The 20,000-nt window shown below is 52.5% G+C and overlaps 1 protein-coding gene across 4 annotated transcripts in view; it reads right to left on the reverse strand.

The window, feature by feature from the left end:
• The window catches only part of arhgap35a (Rho GTPase activating protein 35a), a 54,867-nt gene that overhangs the window by 13,970 nt on the left and 20,897 nt on the right, over positions 1–20,000 (reverse strand). For all 4 annotated transcript variants that reach the window (XM_006627624.3, XM_015340970.2, XM_069187705.1 and 1 more), the window contains exons 2-4: positions 8,729–12,846; positions 6,435–6,576; positions 710–787 (exon numbers count right to left, since the gene is read on the reverse strand). In XM_006627624.3, the coding sequence (XP_006627687.1) occupies positions 710–787; positions 6,435–6,576; positions 8,729–12,481 (3,973 nt within the window). In that variant the 5' untranslated portion in view covers positions 12,482–12,846. The remainder of the gene's footprint in view (positions 1–709; positions 788–6,434; positions 6,577–8,728; positions 12,847–20,000) is intronic.

Raw genomic sequence — 20,000 nt, forward strand, 5'->3', positions numbered from 1 at the left:
GTTCTACGCCTAAATACTCAAAGAGAATATTACTGGGAGGTGGCAACAGCTGCCCTGATGAGGGCCTCACCAGGAGTAACAGTGACTGTTAAAGAGTAAATTCTTCATTGCGAGGAGCTGAAATGCACTTCTGTGCTATTCTGTAACCTCCTGGTTGCAGTGAACTTATTGACCCGGCCAGGGCAGCTGCTCAAGTGGATTAGAAGGAACTGATCCACCTGGACTCGTGCCTCATTAACAGGCCTCCTCCTCGGATCGAGAGGCCAGAAAGGAACCCCCAGTCCACACACTCTTGGAACGGCTGCATGAGAATGCAGAGCAACCTGTTCAGCCCATTACAGATCAACCACTCCACAGGGGAGGCTTAATGAACCCACCACTGCATGCATATTTCATATATAAATGCAGGCTGCTAGACGTATAGCTCTCTATATTTTTAACTCTTCTCACCCGTGTGCCGTGTTCTGCAGAGATCATGTTTATTGTTCAGTAATCCTGCACCCTATTTGCTAGGGTTGAATTAAATGCATCCCACACTGTGCTTTTGCATCATTGTGTAACCTACTGAATTATGTTTAAGCTTGCAGTTTGTTACAACGCTTATTATTGCACTGTGTGTGTTTTTTGTTCTGTACAAGTTAATTATGAGCCAGTATCCACACCTGGGATCCATCATGAGAAGCACCAGCAGAGCTGAGCCTGGCCTTACCTTGATCAAACTGCCTCTGCATGCTCTCCATCTCGGCTTTGTTCCCACTCACACGGTAGATGCCTTCAGTGCTCAGCCCTGCAAAGGAGAGACAATGTTTTGTATAACATCTGGCCCTGAACACGTGTCTTTCTGATATCCCCACTGTCAGCACATATACCGGATTTCACTTTCATCCTATAAGCCTGATCCACAGACACTACTGTGAACTCCTGTGAACTGAGTGAGGAAGGGGCTCATCCCAGGCGATCTCTGCCTGATCTTATAGCGGGGTGGGGGGGTAACCTATTCCTCTGGAGTTGTAAAGGAACAGGAAAAGGGCAAAAAAGGGACAGCTCCTTCTCTCCTACAACCTTTCCAAACCTGAGCCAGATATCACATGTCTGCAAGCTGCACCTGGAGTTAAACTACACCGCGCTGCATCCACCCAGATTTACCATCTGCTTAGACGACACTTCTTTCCAGCGTGTGAGAAATCCTTCAAATACACTGGAGGAGTGCACACAGGTGGCAGGCCATCAAGAAGGGTGCAGTGCCAGCATGGGGTATGGGAACAACGAAGACAGAAAGTGAAGAGGTGACGGGTGGCGGCTACAGAACATCTCTGCTCACCGAGAGACAGAGACACGATTCCTCATCTCCCAGTTCAAGAGGCAGGGAGCTGCTCCAGGCCAGAGAGCACCTATGTGCTGTCTGTCCCACAGCTTCTGCACAGCTCAGGTCCGCCAGAGAGCGTCTAACCATGGAGAGGAGGAAGAGGAGAGCTGAAGCGCACTGTTAGTGGAACAGATCGGGGATTTAAATTTAAGGTTATACATTTTTAATTTATATTTAAACCAGGTCCTGGGTGCTAAGTGTGTGGGGGGACACTGACGCAGAAACATCTGCAAAGGAGGCGAGTCAAGCAGAACACAAGAACCTCAAAACTCAGGGGAACCAACAGAACAACTGGCAAATCCAGCCTAAAGAAACAGGGCTTCCAGCAGTCTTCTATATGGCGATAGATTCTACATGGTTTCAGAACATTATAAACACAGACACTCTGCAGCCTCAGAACTCACATGATGATGCTGAATTCCTGCCCCTCTTAGTTTCTCCCATGTATCCCCACCACCTAGACACGTACTCACAATCTGCACAACACGTGCACACACACACACACACACACACACACACACACACACACACACACACCACACACACACACACACACGCGCCCCCAGCTGCACAGGCTGAGGGCTGGGAGTGCGTCAATACAGCAAGGCCACAAGCTGTCTGAGGTAATGAGGAGACTGGCGAAGACGTCAGGCCAGATTGATCTCCTCTCCGACGATCAATTATCCCCAAAAGCTTTAATGCACTGCCGAGGCCGGCCAGTGGAGCTGACTGCAGTGAGCAGGAGAGCGCCGCGGCTCCTGGGAGCCCTGGAGATGCAGGAAGAAGGAAAGAGGGCGTGGCGACGTTACAAACACACTTCCGCCAGGGGCGCTCCCACTGCAGAGCTATCGGAGCCAGTTCAGGTTTTCAAGCCTAGAACAACAGGCACTTGTACAAGCAGCACCTGAGGAGGCACGAAAAATAAATGAGGAGAATAAGAGGCACTTCTTGACACAGAGGGTTGTGGGAGTGTGGAACAAGCTATCCAGTCAGTGCTAGAGCTGCCTTCATGTAGAAGACATGTAGTAAGAGCTGGAAGGGATACTCAAACCACCTCTAATTAGTATGGTTCTTATGCTGTTGTCAGCTGGACATCTCTCCATCTCTGGTGCAACTATTTTCAGTATCTACCTGGGGGAACAATTAACAAGGCTAATTGTCTCTGCCACTTCTGACACTCTTGAAAATCAACTGCCACAACAATAACCACTTGTGATAAAAGGAATTTTGGGTACAGCCCATGGCACTCTCCTGGGAATGCCCTCGGAATTCCAATCTCCTGAGGGGCGGACAGGAGGTGTGAGCTGGTGGTCAGCACAGGGATTCAGAGCAAGGAAACGGGCAGAGCATGCCAAGAGCTAGCCTTTCCCTCTGAGCAGCTGGACAGCAGACGGGCGATTCCATGTCCTGCATGTCTCTGCGGGGCCCTGTACCCAGATTTCCAGCCAAGCTGCAGTGAGTCGTGTTAAAGTCTGATAATCAAAGCTCTGTCGACCCCTAATCCACTACACATTCACTTCACCTCCCTGCTCGGCTACGACACGGATCTCGCAGCTTCCCCGAGAGGACAGACTGCAGCCTGTCAGCGAACGCTCACGCAGACCTGCCAGGCTCCCCCCGGCGCTAAGCTGGTGCCAAGTAGAATGAAAAACAATTAGGTGTTAAAACCAGCAGCATCTTTCAGAGACTCCGCGACACTTGAAACACACAACAGTCTAGAGTCACATCCCAGTCAACCATGATCCCAAATTAAAGTACGGAATCAAGCAGGGGCTTTGCACACATTAAAACAGCAGTCACAAAGCACAGCTCTGTGATCCCAATAGCAGATGAAGAGATGAACAGGGATACATTTTCAAGGTGATTTCAGGATCGTTCTACTCTTTCAGCTTTCATACATTAGCTCCTAACTCTCTTGTATAAGAAATACTCTCCCCTTCAGAGTACAACCCACCCCTGTGAGCCCAGCCCAGACCTGCGAGGCTGCCTTTGCCACAGCAGTCTGCTGCTTCTGCAACCTGTTTTCATTACATCAAGGGGCATTTCCCTACGCACGGCAGACAGTTTTTCAAACATTTCAGGTACATGCACATACATAAGTGTACTGGAAAAGGCCTGCAGTGTTAACAATGCACCAGCATTGATACCCAAGACACCCAAGGCTTAGACACTGAGCTGTTTCTGCCTGTTCCACTTCATGCGTGGTCTCTGCATGTACAACACACTCAAACATATTATGTACATGTATACATATACCAACAGGATGTACTCAAATGTCAGAGCACGTATAGGCTTTGGGATAAATCCTGCAGAAGCCGAGGTGTTTTCAGGGACACCTCCACCTGTGATTGTGATTAAACTGATGACAACAGCTGATGAAGGAGATGTAAGTGTATGTGTCCTGTATATGCATGTGAGATCTTGTACACATGGGCATTAATGAAGAACTCTTAATGGCACAGTTTTCCCAGCTGTTTTACTTTGTGCTCCTTAACAGTTTGAAAGAGTTTGTCTATTTCTGCTTCACGAGCTGATCCTAATAAGCTCCTGTGTGTGTGTGAGCTGCAGGGGCACCTGGGCGCTGCTCGTCCCGGGCCTCTCACATAGCGGAGCAGAGCGGGACCTGGCCTCGGCCTCTGTGGAGCCGCGCGGAGCTTTGCTGCGGTTAATCTGCAGATCTCCCTGCTGGCTGTTTCAGAAAAGCTCTGTGTTCCTTCCAAGCGAAAAGATCAGCCGAGCCGCAATTTCCTCCTCCAGATATCGATCTCAATGAGGGAGCTGCCAGGCGGAAAATCACCCGGAGCAGCTTCCTGGCAGGACAGCACAGCTGCGGCCTGGGAGCCCAGCGAGCACCATGGCGCTCCAGTCACAGTCGGAGCTCATCGGCAGGGCTTGCGGGCCGGCTCGGCATCTCCACGGGCCCATTCCGGGTGTGTGAGTCCGCCCCTCTGAGCCCGAAGCTCTTCCCATCCCATTCCAGCCGGCCTCCTTTGCTGGCGCAGAGCGGAGAGGACAGCCCCAGCGCTGCCGTTTCAGAATTAAAAACATCCGCTGTTTCGCTGTCGTGTTTTTGAGTTGCTCTGGAATGGCCAGGAATGCCCTGGCCATGGACGACACACGAATCCAGCAATCAACAGGGTGAGGAACACCCACTGGCTGCCAGGGGACTCCGGGAGGCATCAGAGGTAACGTCAGTCACCACGGAATACCCAGATCAACGCTGCCTCCTCCTGGCAAAACAGGAGAGCTGCTGATACACTGCCACCCGCCTGCCCCTGCAGAGGCCCTGCCTCCCCTGCCTCCCTCTTCAGAGGCCCTGCCTCCCCCCCCTGCCCCTGCAGAGGCCCTGCCTCCCCTGCCTCCCTCTTCAGAGGCCCTGCCTCCCCCCCCTGCCCCTGCAGAGGCCCTGCCTCCCCTGCCTCCCTCTTCAGAGGCCCCGCCTCCCCCACCTGCCCCTGCAGAGGCCCTGCCTCCCCCGCCTGCCCCTGCAGAGGCCCCGCCTCTCCCGCCTGCCCCTCTCCCGCCTGAGTGGCATCAGCGTGCGCTGGTCGCAGAGGAACTAGTAGAGGTTAATTCCACACTGAGAGAGAAACCGTCTTCAGGTGTCTGACACAGAAACATTCTTTTTTTTTAGCACGGGATGGACTTTACTTGATCCAATGTTGAAAGACACAGCACAACACCAAACACTAAACTTTAATACAGAACTAATTTGGGAACTCTGTATTGCTCAAAAATGCAATTAAAAGAACAATCCCAGTAAAGTTCTCGCAGTTGTTTTCAAGTTGCATTTGAGTAATTGTTATTATTGCATTCCTTTTTCATTATTCATAATAATCCCCCTGACGTTTAGCCAAAGCAACTTCTAGAAGCTATAATTACCCAGTTTACAGACACATTCCAGTGTCCATTCACACAGCTGGGGATGATGGAGTAAAGAGGGTACAGTAATTTGCTCAAGGATACAACATCTGTGTCCCCATCCGGGATTTAAACCCATGACCCTCCAAATAGAAATCCAGAGCCATCACTGCATCTTGTGACATCACTAATCTTGCTATATCAGTTTGCGTTTGCTTATCGAATAAGTTCCATCAGCCATGTCCAGCAGCCTGGCACTGTCACCAGGCAGTGTGCGCGCCAGGGTGCACAAGAGCTCAGTGCACATTCGCCTGGGCCACCTGGGCACACTGTAAAGAGCTGGGGGGTGTTGTACCCCTGCAGAGAGCTTTCAGCAGTGCTCAACCAGAACAGGGCAGACGGGCACGTCCAGCACCCCAGCAGACCAGTGCACGCACGTCCCAAGGCTCATCACTCACGACAATCAGTTCACATCTGACACTCCTTCAGTCTCCAGCACATCAATGAACAGACTCTAACAGTCTGGAGCTCTGGTGTCCTAGACGCGGAACTCAGCGGCCACCAGCAGCACCAGCGCTGTGGCTGCAGTGTCCAGTGTGGCCAGGACAGACTTGACACAACACCCCCCACACACACACACGGTCTCCTTGGATTCTAAACCACGGAGCAGCGCAACTCCAAAAGAGTCATTCAGATGTGCATGACTCCCATGACAAGGAAACAGGAGGAGGACAGACGCACGAAGAGCAGATCGCTGACCTCACAGTTTGCCCAATGTTTTCCAGAAGGGGCATGAGGAAGACTTTCATGTGGCAGCCCGCTGCTTACAGAGGGAACAGCCCTGCTAATCTTCCGAGGGAACACAGCAGCAGCCACAGAGATCCTGCAGGACGGTGTTATTATGAACACCGAGAGAATGCTAGGCTTTTATTTCTCATCCTTGCTAAACTCATATGACCCTAGAGTGTTTGGGTACAATCTCTTCTGATTCTTGATTTCCTGTCGAAAATCAATCTACTGAGATCAGCTGACCTGCTGACAAGTTGGCCAGGCTGTTCCAGAGCACCTATACTTCTGTTCAGCACCCGGACTGCAGACAGACCGGCTGAGCTCCTTACCTTGATGATCTGTGTGCACTCACACTCATTGTCACACTTGCACAAGTTCACAGTCCCCCACCAGTGCTCTGGAGGTGTGCTGCACCCACCTGTGGCCTCGATGTATCTGATGCACTTGTCGATGAAGATGGGTATGGGGCGCTCGGGGGAGACCACGGTGACCAGTGGCACTCCAAAATAGTTACTTTCCAGCGGCTTGGAGATGGAGTGTCGTGGCTTGGGCCTCGTTTTCTGCAACAAAGAGAATGAGAAACATGAGGTTTTGCCATTTTTGCGCCAGCCTGGTTTAATCTCCTGAGGCCCTTTTGCTGAGTACACTGAGAGAAAATGTTTAACCTGCACTGCAAGTGCTCTGGGATGACCGGATGACAGCTTTTAAAGGCACTATATAAAGTTCATTCCCTTTACTTCACTCCAATGGGCTGGACAGGCCAGGTGTCTGGTCACTGAGGAGGCTGCAGTGTTCAGCAGCAGGTCTGGGCTCTTTCCCCTGTACAGTCGGTGACTTTCAGTGTGAGGTGCAAACTTCAAAAGCTTACATGTCTACATGCCCATCTCTTCCTGGCACACCAGGGCTCATCCCCCCTCCTTTTGCCAAGTTCACCTGCAGCCTTTCGTACATCTAGAGGCATCATTCCGCCCACAACCACTCTGGCACACCGACCGCAGTGGAGACTAGGGGCCAGGCTCCTGGGGCTCCGCTTGCTGAGATGTGTTAAACTGACAGAAATACATGAATAAATCAAGTCTAAAGGCTGCAGGGTAAAAAGTCTTGGCAGTGGCACAAAATGGATTTGTTCGGAACAAAAGGCTTTATTCAGCTCCAGAGCGACAAGAACTCAACTAAACTGCTGCTAATAACTTTCTCTGATGCTTTAATTGAGAAAACTCATTAGGCTCTGAATCTGCTGTGAGGCAGTTGGCATAAAAGCAATCTAAAAACTGAACCCAAAGAGCCATGGTTCCCAGAAATCTGTTCTCTAAAACACAAAACTACAGGACGTGCTCTGAGGGATAAAAAGTTCGAAAAGGCTTTCGAAGGTGGGAAGAGGCGGAGAGGGAAGCTGTGCTCTGCCCGATCGCTCCAGCCTTTCCCCAGAAAAGAGCCGCTAGGAGTCAGAGGTGTGTTTCCAACCCTCTTGGACACAGCTGTGGCTCAGACCCGCCGCCGTGCTGAATGGGCGCCTGTCTCATTCGCAAACCTCCCGTGGAAAACACAAGCTCTGATTTCACGGCTCAACACTTTGCAACGAGGAGGCTGCTGGATTGCAGGGGCTATCAGTCTGATCCAGCAAAGTCTTATTAAGCCCGTTGTGTCTCCTGCAGGCCTCCCACAACACAGGCCTGCAGTGCAGGTTCGTTCAGAGAGGCCCACGTCTTCAGACAGCCGAAGCTCGCACAGAGAGAACACTGGGGAGTTCAAAGAATACTAATGTCTGCCTGGAATGAAACCACAAGACAGAGGAAAGGAGGTGCTTGAGAAATATACTTTGCACCACCCCTGAATGAAAGATTAACTGGGGAAATGCTAGACGTCCCAGTTTTAAAAACAAATTGGTCCCAATGAAAAATCTGAGGATGCACTTATTTTCTCTAAACTTTTCTCTGTTTTTGATCCACAATCTCAAACGCTCAATCACAACTCCTGATTGAAACCAAATGAAAACATGTGGCAGCCTTTTATCAACAGAGTGTAGATCAGGGGCACAGGTGTTAAGGGGCACAGGAACTTGTGATTCTTGCCCCGAGCACGCAAGAACCCCCTTATCACAGCACCTCACACTCCCCTTCTCTGCTGGACTTGCACCCTGCGCCACAAACCCCTGTTCAACATGCCCAAGAACCGAGCAGCTAGTGGATGCATATCTTGTCATGCACCGTCTCCACACAGCATGCAGAGAATTAAAATGATTCCTCACATGAGATGTTGTTAGCCCAGAGGATCCCAGAGAACTTACACCCACTTACGGGAATGACTCACTTTTAACTAATCTAGATGAGAGGATTCAGGAAGGCTAATCAGCGGGAGCCTGATTACTTGAACAAGGGTGTCAGAAAAGGGCATCTTAGGACCTTCACTAGAACACAAGTCATGATCTGAAAATCTCAACTAAAACATGGCTTCTGTATGAGAGCAGAGCTCGCAGCCAATCAAGACCTGCCCATTTGTGACAAAAACTGTTTACATCCCAATCCCAGATTTAATTAAAATTATGGAAACAAGTTGTAGAGGGGATGCCAAGTCTGTTCTGGAGTATCCCAAAGAACCCAGCTGGACCCGACTGCCTCTCTTTGACACTTGTGACACCAACCACATCCACCCACAGCCTCGCTCCCACCTTACACAATGTACAAGGGCTCTACTGAAGATGCTTGACGTTACCTTGCCAGGTCTGCGAAGGCTCCTTAAGATGTTCCTCCTCTTGGGATCCTCGCCCTCTATCTCAATGATGGAGTTGTCGCCCTTGAGGACGCCACCGTCATCCTCCGACTTCAACTTGGGCGGGCCGCCCAGCTCGTCGTCGCTGCCGATGGAGAAACTGGTGCGGAAGCTGCTGAACTTGCCCAGCCGCTTGGAGCGGTCGCGGTACAAGCGGGGCTTGATGCTCACGGACGAGAGCTTGCGCCGGCGCTCCAGGGAGCTACTGTCGGCCTCGCTGTCCGAGCCGTTGCCCCCTCCGTTGGAGTGCGCCTTGTTGGCATTCCGGATGGTGATGATCTTGCCTTGTGTGCTGTCATGGGGCACGGAATAGATATTCTCCTCGTCAGTGGGCCGAGGTTTGGCTACTGCGTCAATGGGCTCCGCGTAGTCATTGGGGTCATAGCCCCCGTCTCCGCCCGGCGTCCAGGTCACGGCGGAAGGCAGCGAGCGGCGGTTGGCACCGGGGTCCATGTAGGAGGTGAGGCTGACCTTGCGGAAGTCGAAGCTGACGGTGGGCTTAGGCCGGACCTGAGGGGGCACCTTGTTGTTGAGCTTGCTCTCGAAGGCGCTGATCTCGGAGATGACGGAGAAGGTATCACTGGCCTCTGTATCGGGCAGTTTGGACCCACTATGGGAGGAGGACAGGGTGCTGTCCTCGCGCAGTGTGGTGTAGGGCGGGGAGGGCTCCACATCATCCTCAGAGTCCAGCAGGGTTGTAATGGGGCTAGGCGAGCCAGCCCGGGGCGAGTGCATGCTCTCATTGGTGCTGCAGGCCTCGGCCACGTTGTCGTACATGTGGGTGGCTTCCACAATGGTCTTCTTTTCCACCACCTCTTTGAAGAAGGATTGGAACAAGTCTATCGTGTGCTGTCCACCGCCGGCTCCACATGCAACGCTCGTAAAGCGCCCCTCAATCTCGTGGGCCAACTCCTCCCCCTGGGCCAGCTGGTCCCTGGCAATTTCGTGGTCGCTCAGCTCGTCTTCCACGGCGAGCAGCTGGACGGGAATGATGTCCTGCACCTCGCAGAGGAAAGCACAGAGTGTTTCTAGGGACGCCTTGCGCTTCGCGGAGTAGACTGTGATGTAGCCATGCACCAGCCGGCTCTTGCGCAAGCTGAAGGAGGAGTGGTAGGAGAGGATGAGGAGCTCGATGCTCTGCCGCTGGCACCCCACAGAGAGCTCCAGGAGGACTGAGGTCCCACTGCCTGGTAAGGAGGAAGGCCGACAATGCTGGGGCTGCAGAAAGGGGGACAGGAGTTGCTCCACGTCGTACGAGTCTCCACACATCACACACATCACTATGCGCATGTCAGCTTCTGGGTTCTGTTGGTGGTGAGAGTCTCTGGCGCTCGGTGGCGGGTGGAGGGGCGGAGAGCTGCTACCCAGGTTCATGTTCCTTTTCGAGTCCAGCAGGCCTTTCAAGACCTGATTGATCTGCTTCTCATTGACACTCCGCCCATAGCCCATGCCCGGGGCAGCTGGTTCTAAAAACCCACACTGTAGCTTGCTGGCCACTTGCTGACCCTGGGCAATCAAGCTGTGAGTGGTCTCCCCCCCGATGTCGCCCACCGAGCCAACCCCTCTCTTGGTGATTAGGATTAGTGTCATTGGCAGGTGAGCTAAGTGGTTATCCTTCCTGCCTAGGGTGGACTCACGGACCTTCTCAATACTCTCCATGACATAGGAGAGGGACTCCTTAGAGTTGTAAAGACAGAGGCAGCCGTGTGGCTTGAAGGTTGCCGTGTGGAAGGAGTTGACGGGCAAGCGCACGTTGCCCTCAATGGGCCTCAGTGAGAGCTCGTACATCTTGCCGTCGAGCACGTACCGGTCATCATTGGTGCACAGGCCCCTGATTTCATTGGCCAGCTCCCGGGCCAGTCCATCCTTGCCCAGGATGACCAAATTGATTTTGTCCACTTTGCTGTCCCCACCAAAGTGGGATTTTTGGTTCCCGCTATCAAAGAAAGGGTAGCGGGTGGGAAACCGGGAAGCCAGGAGCTGCTCGATTTTGCTGTCCACGCACTGCGTGCCACTGGGGCAGGTCTCCTTGGTGGGGTGATAAACAAAGTGAATATGCTTGAGGACCAAAGCATCCCTCTCTGCCTGGAGCTTTTGTAGAGCCTTGAATCGCTGCTCCTCACCAAGAACTTCCTGGATTGCTCCCATCTTCTCTTTGCTAGGCTTGGCATCTACTTCCAGTTCATAGAAGAGCTCTGAATACTCCAGCAGCAGCTCCTGGAAGTCCTCCTTGGCTTTCTCAATGATCTCCTTCTGGTGCCGGCTGTAGATATCCAGGTACTCTGGCTCCTCCAGCCACTGGTAGAACTCCTCGTTCATGATGAAGCTGCGGGCCTCCTCCCAGGGCTTGCCAGCTGTGATGAATGGGGATGTGTTCAGACTCCCTTTGAAGAGTCGCCGCATCTCTGCCCGTTTGCGCTCATTTCTCAGGTGCTCCAAGTGGTTTTCGTAGATCTGCTCAGCGGCTGGGGTGTCCAGAAGATCCAGGGGGATTCGCTCGTCCTCCATGTTGTCGATGTGTGACGTTTCCTCCCAGGGTGTCTCTTCTAGCACAACAAACCAAGTGGAGAAGTCCCTCTTTGTCCTCAGCTGCTGCTGAACCCCGGGCCAGCTGAGGTGGTCAATGTCGTCCAGCTCAGGGACCAGGGTATTGAGGGCCTGGGGGAGGGTGCTCAGGTACATCTTTCGCCGCCTCTCAATGTGCTCCTGCTTGAGCCTGTGTATGTGCTGCTGAAAGAGCTTCTTGGCCTTCATCGTGCCTTCCAAGTAGACGTAGTCCTTGTACTCTGTAGAGTTCTGCATCCTTCGGCTGATGTTGGGCCACGTCTCATTGTGGTTTTTCACGATACGGCTCACCAGCCACTCATAGCGGTCCTTCGCCGAGGCAATTTGCTGGCTCTGCTGCTTCAGTGCCTCGAAGTAGGGGATGATCTTGGGCTTGCCTCGGCTCTTGTCGATGAGCTGCACCAGCGTGAGAAAAGCCAGATCCACATTGACATTGGAGCGAGCTGAGGTCTCCACTACCTGGAGATTCTTCTTGGCCAAGGCAAAGGTGTGCGCATCCTTGATGTAGCGCTCCACACCCTCATCGCACTTGGTGAGCACCAGCACCACTGGCTTCTTGGTCTTGGCCAGCTGGTTGTAGAGGTTGGTGACGAACTTCATCTGGTCGTCAAAATTGCGGTTCATCCCCCGACTCACATCCACACACAGGAGGAAGCCGTCCACTTGCAGCTTGCCCTCAGGCATCTGCTTCTGCTCAAAGTCCTGTTCCAGGCCCAACTGGTCCGTACAGAAATACATCAGCTTCTCTGCCGAGGCCAGTTTGGTGGCCGCAGCCCTCTTGATGTAGGGCTGCAGGGCAGTGCTGCGGTGGGGCTGAAAGGTCTGGTCATCAATGAACTCCGTCTGCTCCACCACATGCATCCGGCACTCGGGGCCCTCCTCCATCTGTCGACCCACTTCCCCCCAAAACAGGAAGTGGTCATTGTTGACCACCCTTCCCCCGAAGTCACTGGTGCTCAGCACGGAGGTGTGGTCCAGGTAGAAATCATCGGCGCTGGGACGGACAAAGCGGTTGCAGAGGCAGGACTTGCCCACACCGCACTGCCCTTTCTCTTTCTCCGTCCCGGACAGCCCCACCACAACCAAGTTGTACGTGGGCGTCCGGACATCTTGCTTTTTTGCCATCATCATCGCGCTCTGTCGCTCATCCTGCCTTGCCCAAATGCTCTAAAGAGGAGGCCGTGTTGCGCTTCCATGCAACTTTTTAATCCTCGCAAATGTTTTAACCTCCTCCGTTTCACAGCTAGCTTTGTGATTCTATTACAGGGGGTTTATTTTATTGTCCCACGGAAGGCTGGGTGAGAGGGACAGAAAAGGGGAAAGAGGGAAGGAGGGAGGGTGGGCAGGATAAGGGGGAAACGGGAAGAGGCCGCTGGGACTAGGAGTGCAGGCAGGCAAGTGCTCTAGTGTGGCCCATTGCTTCTCCACGACAGCGTCTTCTTGCAGCACTGGAAGCAGCCTAGGGGGTGTCAGTGTTGGTGAGCTTGGATCTGCCCCTGAGGAGAGAAAGGAGAGGAGCAGTGGTAAGTAAGTGCAGTCTGCAGCTGAGTGGCACTCCTGTAGCAGTCTTGAAACCGATACCAGCATTACAGTGATGACAGAGGTTCCAGTCAGACCTGCTGCTGCCAGATAGCACAAACTAATGGAGAATGTATCTTTAGCTGTCAAATGCTCCATGCATGTTTCCCAACTTACAATTATCCTCAGCTCAAACTTACAACTCAGTTCCCACAGAAAACATCACTTTGTGTTTTGCACAAGCCTAAAGGAGACAACACAGATGTGAAGCTTCATCAAGTATCAAACTGCACAGCCTGTTTCCTGGATGGCCACTGTACTACAACTCGTTCCTCGTAACCAGTCATAATAGACCACTGGCAGCCAGCATTTGTAATTCATTAAAGGCCCCCCCCCCCCAGCCCCCCTGAAGAGCAGATGGACTGTGTGCCATTAAGCTCCAATATTACCACTTTTACAGTTTCACTCTCTCCTGTCAGGTCAAAATACTGCTGTTCTAAACCAAACAGCCAGAACACAGGAGCTGAGAATTGACTGCAAGTAAAGAGATGCAGGACAGGTGGTCCAGGGTTCCTGGAAGAGACAATGCCAATGCTTCACAATCCACAGTGATGTGGAGAGCAGGAGGACGTGTGTTGGAGACAACAACTCTTTTGTTGTCCAAAGTAAACTACCTCTTCTGTTCGGTTGTATACAATTCCTGAGGAATTAAGCAAAACTGTCTCTTCTCTGTTTTCATGCTTGGCCAAATAACACTAGAGGGTGTACCCAACCTTTCCTGGGGCTGTCGGAGGTCAACACCCACAAATGACCAGACACACCGGATATGTTTATGAGTGTCGAGGACAGGGCTGCTGTAAGCTCACACTTGGCGGATATCTCCTACAGAAAGAACGCAGACAGAATTCCAGACGGGTCACAGACAGTCAGGACAGCAGCGGACCTCCCTCCCGGACAGAAAATTTGAAGTGAGCAGGTTTATTCATGGGGCAGTTCAGTCGAGTTCCTCAGAGATGAAACTGGAGACTGAACTGTTGCCAGAGGCTATTCATAGATACTGAGCTAGTTCCAGCATGCGAATGAGACCCACCTTTAACTACTGTACCGAGTCCTGAGCTGCTACACTTTCTGATGAAGCGTTTACTGCTACATTTATAACTGAGACAGTAGGTGACACTTGACCAGCTACATTAAGCTACATTAATCCCATACAAGAAAACAACCCCAACCAGACAATCCTCTGAAGGATGAGCAGCAGCTCAAATGATGCCATTTTCACAGCCTCCCTTCATCTCTGAGCAGCTTATTTTAACAGCCTCACAGAGCCGGCGCTGAAGCTGAAACGCACACCCAGGCAGGCTTCCAACTAGACCAAGGCCGCATCAAAGGAACCGACTCTGCGCGGCGCAGGCTGCTCCAGACTCCAGCCGCTACGCTGCATCTAAGAAAAGACTCCTTGCACACAATTCCCCACTCAGCCCCAGCAGGACACACGGGCAGCTTGTGCTGAGCAGAGAAGGAAGGGAGATTCCTCCACAACTGAAGCTGCACATTCCTCAGGCCTCAAGCAGCTGGAACCAGGTCCGGCATTCCATGCTTCACTTCTGGTTGAAAAAGGACCACACCAAACCAGGAGAAGGAGGGGAGCAGCCATTAAACCTGTGCAGTTCATTCTGTAACTATCTGACAACCCACTTGAGAGTTGATCGACTTCAGGCGTGGATGACATAATGTTGTCAGCCACTCAGGAACGACCCTGGGCGCTGAGTTAGGACTGGGGGGAGGCAAAAGAAGGCAGGAAAGTACCTCTTCATCCTTCAGCACCTGGAGCTGCTCAGGGCCTTTACACTCACTCACAAGGAGCGGCCCTTAATGAGCTCGGACCCCTCCGGGAGAGACGGGCTGCTCTGCTCTGAGTCAGCACGCTGACCCCAATGAGATCATCTGGAGACGCTCCATCACGCCCGGCGCTGCCCCAGCGGAGAGCTGCGGGCCTGTGGGAACACGCCCCCCACAGCTGCCCTCCCGACCCCCCTCCACCTTCACGCCGAGCCAGCACAGAAACGCCAGCGCGCCTGGAGGGAACGCAGTGCGCAGACAAGCTGCAGATTTGAAACATCATCTCCAGTTCCTGCTTGGATAAAAACCTGGACTTCTAGTTTGGGGGGTATGCCAGGAACCGCAGAGCACAGCCTCGTCAGGTTTTTGTATTTTTTTTATGTTCGCCAAGTAGAGACCTGCGCAGACAGCTCATGGAGTCACTCCTCTTCAACAATAATAAAAAGGCTGTGAGAATCACTGTGCAGCAGGAAAACAACTGCTTTGCTCACACCGCCATGTGGGAAAGGGTTCAGCTTCCAGCTGCAGCCTGATGTGGGCTGAGCGCGATGCACATCTGTAATTTCCTGTGGGAAAGTCCTAATTTACCAGCAGCCCCACAAAAACGCAGAACTGGATGTCTTACAGCCATTCAAGAACAACTCACAGACAAAAATACAAAAACACATTAATATCCAGAAGGTGATCTAGGTCAGGCAAGGCGAGCACCTGCAGATCGATAAAGCTGTGCATTAAGAAGGCCAATCCAGGCACGGTTTATTCATACTTCACTCCTGCAAGTTCATCTTTGAGCTTGCAGGGTTTTGTGTAATTAGTGAGAGATTATTACGCCTCCTCTGTCACAAAATCATGGAGCAGAGTCCTGCCACTCACTGGAAACTGGAAACTGAGGAGAAGAGACCCCATTGTTCACTGCAGCCCCACAGGGGGTACAACCAGCGCTGACAAGTGGCTTCCAGCACCTCAGATCTGTGTCCAGCCAGATCAACTCAATTTCTTTTCTCCGGCAGCAAAGTTTCACTGACAAAATTACTCTGCCTTCATAAAGACTTGTCCGGCTGGAGTCCTCCTTCGTGCTGCTTTTATCAGTGCCCACGGCTGGTTATTAGTCATTTAACACAGCAGTAACAGTCAACATGCTCTGGGCACGCTGACCAAGAAATGGGAACACTCTTCTGGCAAAAGCATCGGTAGTGCACTGTTCTGCAGAGCTCTGACCTTTTGCTGTCCTTCAGTGTCAAACTTTCACAGCTCTGTCTCATTTAGGAGAATTTGTCAGATTATTCAAATTATTTCAACTCTCCTGGCATGTTCATGACCAGTTGCTCACTAAGCAGGCTCGATTTTGGATCTGAAGAATTTTGGGGTGATGCATCTTGTACACTTCACAATTAGCAATCAACCTGACAAAATGACTTTTTACAGCAAAGGATCATTTTACCAACTTGTCATACAAGTGACTACATTTTTGGGAATTTGCTTTTGGGGACAGGGCTTTCTCGGAAGATAATTGGCCCATTCAGCATCCGATTCATCTACGCCTGTAAAACACCTTCTTCTCTCTTGATTTTCACCGCCTGCGCTGCATTTGAAATTAGTCGATTAGGTGAAGCATCCCCTACCCAGCCACAAGCTGGTGTTCTCCAGCCAGCACCAGATGCTAGATGTTTCAAGCACACTGACTCAATCAGAGTGAATCTGCACAGACAGATGTGTGAAGTTAAAACATTAACTAATTAGTCTGGCTGAAATGTTGATTTCTGCTTCAGCAATACAAACAGCATGAGAGGCTGTAGCCTGTAGAGGATGGCTCTCCAATGTCTCATTATCTTTGGTTGATCTGGAAGAAACACAGAGTGGAATTGTTCAAAACGACTGGACATGTTGCAATTAAGACACTTTAACTACTTTCCTTCTTCAAAGTGGTGTCTTTGAATTTTAAGTTTCCACAGAGGCGTGGGCACCACAAGATAGTACTGCCACCTCCTCAGGCATGAAGGCTGCCCATGCAGAGAAGAACGACCCTCTGGAGACACACAGCAATGCCAAACGACAAGCAGCCCAATGCTCCTGAGGCCTGGAGTGGAAGGAGCAGGACAAGGGAGGGGCCAGCCTGCAGCTGCTCTGCGCAGTCGCAGACGCAGCCCTCGCCTGAGGTTCAGACCCCAGCTCTGCGCAGACTTGTCAAAGCTCATGTTTGATAGGAGCAGGAGCAGTGTGCAAATGACAGGCTGTTTCAGGCACAAAGCCTGTTTTTGAGATTGAAAAGGTGTGGGTAGGAGTGTAACCAACTACAAATCCCTTCAATTAGGCTGCAAGTGGGAAGAGAGCTGTGTTCTGATCTGAGATAGTACCTTCTCCAACGGGAGATTTCAGAAATAAAAGTGAACTTATAAAGGACACAAGATGATAGAGCATGCCTAAAAAAAGCTGCATTCTGGTGCTCTTATCTGTACTTTAGGAATGTGGGAGCAGGGAGACTCCGGCAGGCAGATCCCTGTGGAGCTCAGCAGGCAGGGGCAGACAGCGGAATGGAATGTTCTGTTACCCTGAGCACCGCATGTGCTTCATCAATGACAGAGAACCCAGCTCTCAAACTCTGAAATTCAAAAGCTAATCCCAATGTTTTAGCAGAACATCCCATCAAGCATCCCCTCCCCCAGTAAGACAGGAACCCAGACAGCTGGGTAAGAGATCTGAATAAACCCTAACTTGAAGACAGGGGCTCAAGGCCTCGCCCGATCGCCATCAATCAGACGCAGTGCAGGAGTAGCCATTTCGGAGGGGGGAGTCTTGCGAATGAAGTGCTTCCTGATGCGATATGAAAGAGGAAATCGAGCGCTGGAGATCCCGGAGCGAGCCCACTGCAGCAAGCCTGCCGCTGCTGTAATGTCACTAATGCACTGCCAGCGCTGGCCCCCTCCCCCTCGCTCTCTCCGGGGACCCAGCCTGCATTAGTGCAGCGGCAGGGCCGCGCGGGAGCCTGCCTACAGAGCACATTCGCCGCACTAGAAGCTCTCTAATGGGCTGAGGGGGGTGCAGGTGGGGGTGGGGGCAGACTTGGGTAAATACCCCGGCCCTGTCAGCTGTGGAGGCGCTCAGGAAGACACTTCTGATCGCAGTTCTGCTCTGCTATTCTGCGAAGGAAGCCCCTATCCCAACGGCCTGGATTCCACATGCAAACCCACCCGTACAGCCTGCAAACTCACACACACTCACATACTCACAAACAGACACACAACACACTCACACACATACTAACCATGCACACACTCGCACACACATTCACATACTCACAAACACACTCTCACTCAAGCACGCACGCGCAGTTTCTTCACCATCAGAGCCGGCGCCGCAGCTCTGCACTGCACTACAACACAGGCTCCTGTAATCCACTAGGGATTTGATCAGGGATTATGGACCTCAGGATTAGGGTGTCACAGCCTTTAGTGCAATCCCAGAACGCTCCCGTCAGCAGCCTGGACTGTGTGGGCTGAAGAGAGAGAAGCTGCAGGCAACACGGCCCACCTGAATGACGGGGAGACCAGCAATGGGATTAGGTGTTAGCAGGATCCAACCCCCAGTGGTCTGCCTGGATGGACCAGAACTGGGGGCCGTTTTGGAAAACTAACCACCAGTGTGTAGTGATGGGCAACTCCCCTCCTTTAATCCTGAGCTGGGATAACTGCTGGGACCTCACCGCAGGCACTCCCCACACCAGTCTTCGACCAGCGGCCTCCACCGGGCAAAACCCTAATCCTCACCTCAGCGCGGAACACACCCCTAATGTTACAGAACTGTTTATCACGTCACTAATATGTTTACAGACAGCTACAATGGATATCTAAACTGAAGTGTTACCACAAACCTAACGAGCTAATCTCCAAGAGTTGCTCAGTAAACCAGTGCTGCTCCAAACATCGTGTCCTGGCCTGTGAGGGTTTCCCATCTGTCCCTGCTCTCGCCGAACCCCGAGTCTGCATCGCTGCTCTGCCCCGGGCCCTTCCCACACCGGTCACCAGTGTCCAGTCACCAGCAGCGCTCAGGTCTGCACACGCCTCAGCACGTGGAGTTGCCAGAACTTTCAAACTTCACAGTGAAGGAGGATTGAACACAAGTCACCAGAAGACTGTCTGCTTCGACTTCCACGATTAGAAACATCACCCACAGGGAGCTCCGAGACAGCCGGATCACAGCCGGTCTCCGGAGGGCCTCAGCTGGTGAACCCTGTGCAGCTGGAGCAGCAGCTGGAGAAGCACCTGGCCCGACCCGACCCAGCGGGTGACTCGCTCGGAGAAGAGCTCTGCTTTCGGTGGACATGCAGTCCCGCGCACTCCCTGCAGGATCGGCCCTGCAGGATCCAAGAGTTTTCCAGAAAACCGGATAATCACAATCCCCTGTGCAGAGATGCAGTCCATTAGACTGGCAGACAGACAAGGTGGCAGCATTGAGCTCACAGGGCTCCCAATTCCTATTCCTTCAACTATCTTTAGAACAGAGCTGCTAGTTTCCTGCTGCCAGCAACAGAGCCCTTATGTCTTGTAATCACTCTCTAAACATTTTGGTCCCATACATGTCTATCTACTCGAAACACAAGGGCTTCCCTTGCGATAACGCACTACTCTGCAGTGAGGTCCTCTTCTCTCTCATGTACCAGAGGGCTGCTAAGACGCTGCCCGGCTCTCCAGCATCTTCACAGAGCACCTGTCCACCTCACCCACAGGGCAGGCGGGGATCCTGGAGCTCCAGCAGCGGGCCCGCCTGCCCCTCCACTGTCTCAGCACAGCAGCAGCTCCACAGCTGGGTCGAGACAGAGCCTGAGTTCACGGGCCGCTAGGCTGAACCACACTGAACCACAACACCTGGAATCCTGCGAAGGCTGAAGGGCACAGCCCCGTGGGTAACTCATCGAGGGCTGCTTCCTATCCCGGCTCACACAGGTTCACCCCACCTCTCGCGGCTCGCGAATCCTCAGGCCTGAGCTCTCCTGGGCCCTGAGTCTGGGCCCTGGCTGCAGGAACAGAGAAGCAAAGAACTTCCCAGTGTGACAGGAAGGCTGATCGGCTGCCTCTCTTCTCCCGCGCTCCTTCTCGCACACGGGAAGTACTGCACCATGGACTCCTGCAACCAATTAAGCCGGATATGACAGTGTGCGACTGCGTGGGGATTCATGGATCTCAGCCAGCCACCCGTTTCCTGTGTCGTCGGCCGGTGACGGTGCTCCATGTGAACTGTACGAGGACCAGCCCAGCGCTCAGGGCAGCCTGCGTGCACAGAGCTCTCCGCCAGAGCA

Source organism: Lepisosteus oculatus, chromosome 3, assembly GCF_040954835.1.
Source record: "Lepisosteus oculatus isolate fLepOcu1 chromosome 3, fLepOcu1.hap2, whole genome shotgun sequence".
NCBI classification, from domain to species: domain Eukaryota; kingdom Metazoa; phylum Chordata; class Actinopteri; order Semionotiformes; family Lepisosteidae; genus Lepisosteus; species Lepisosteus oculatus.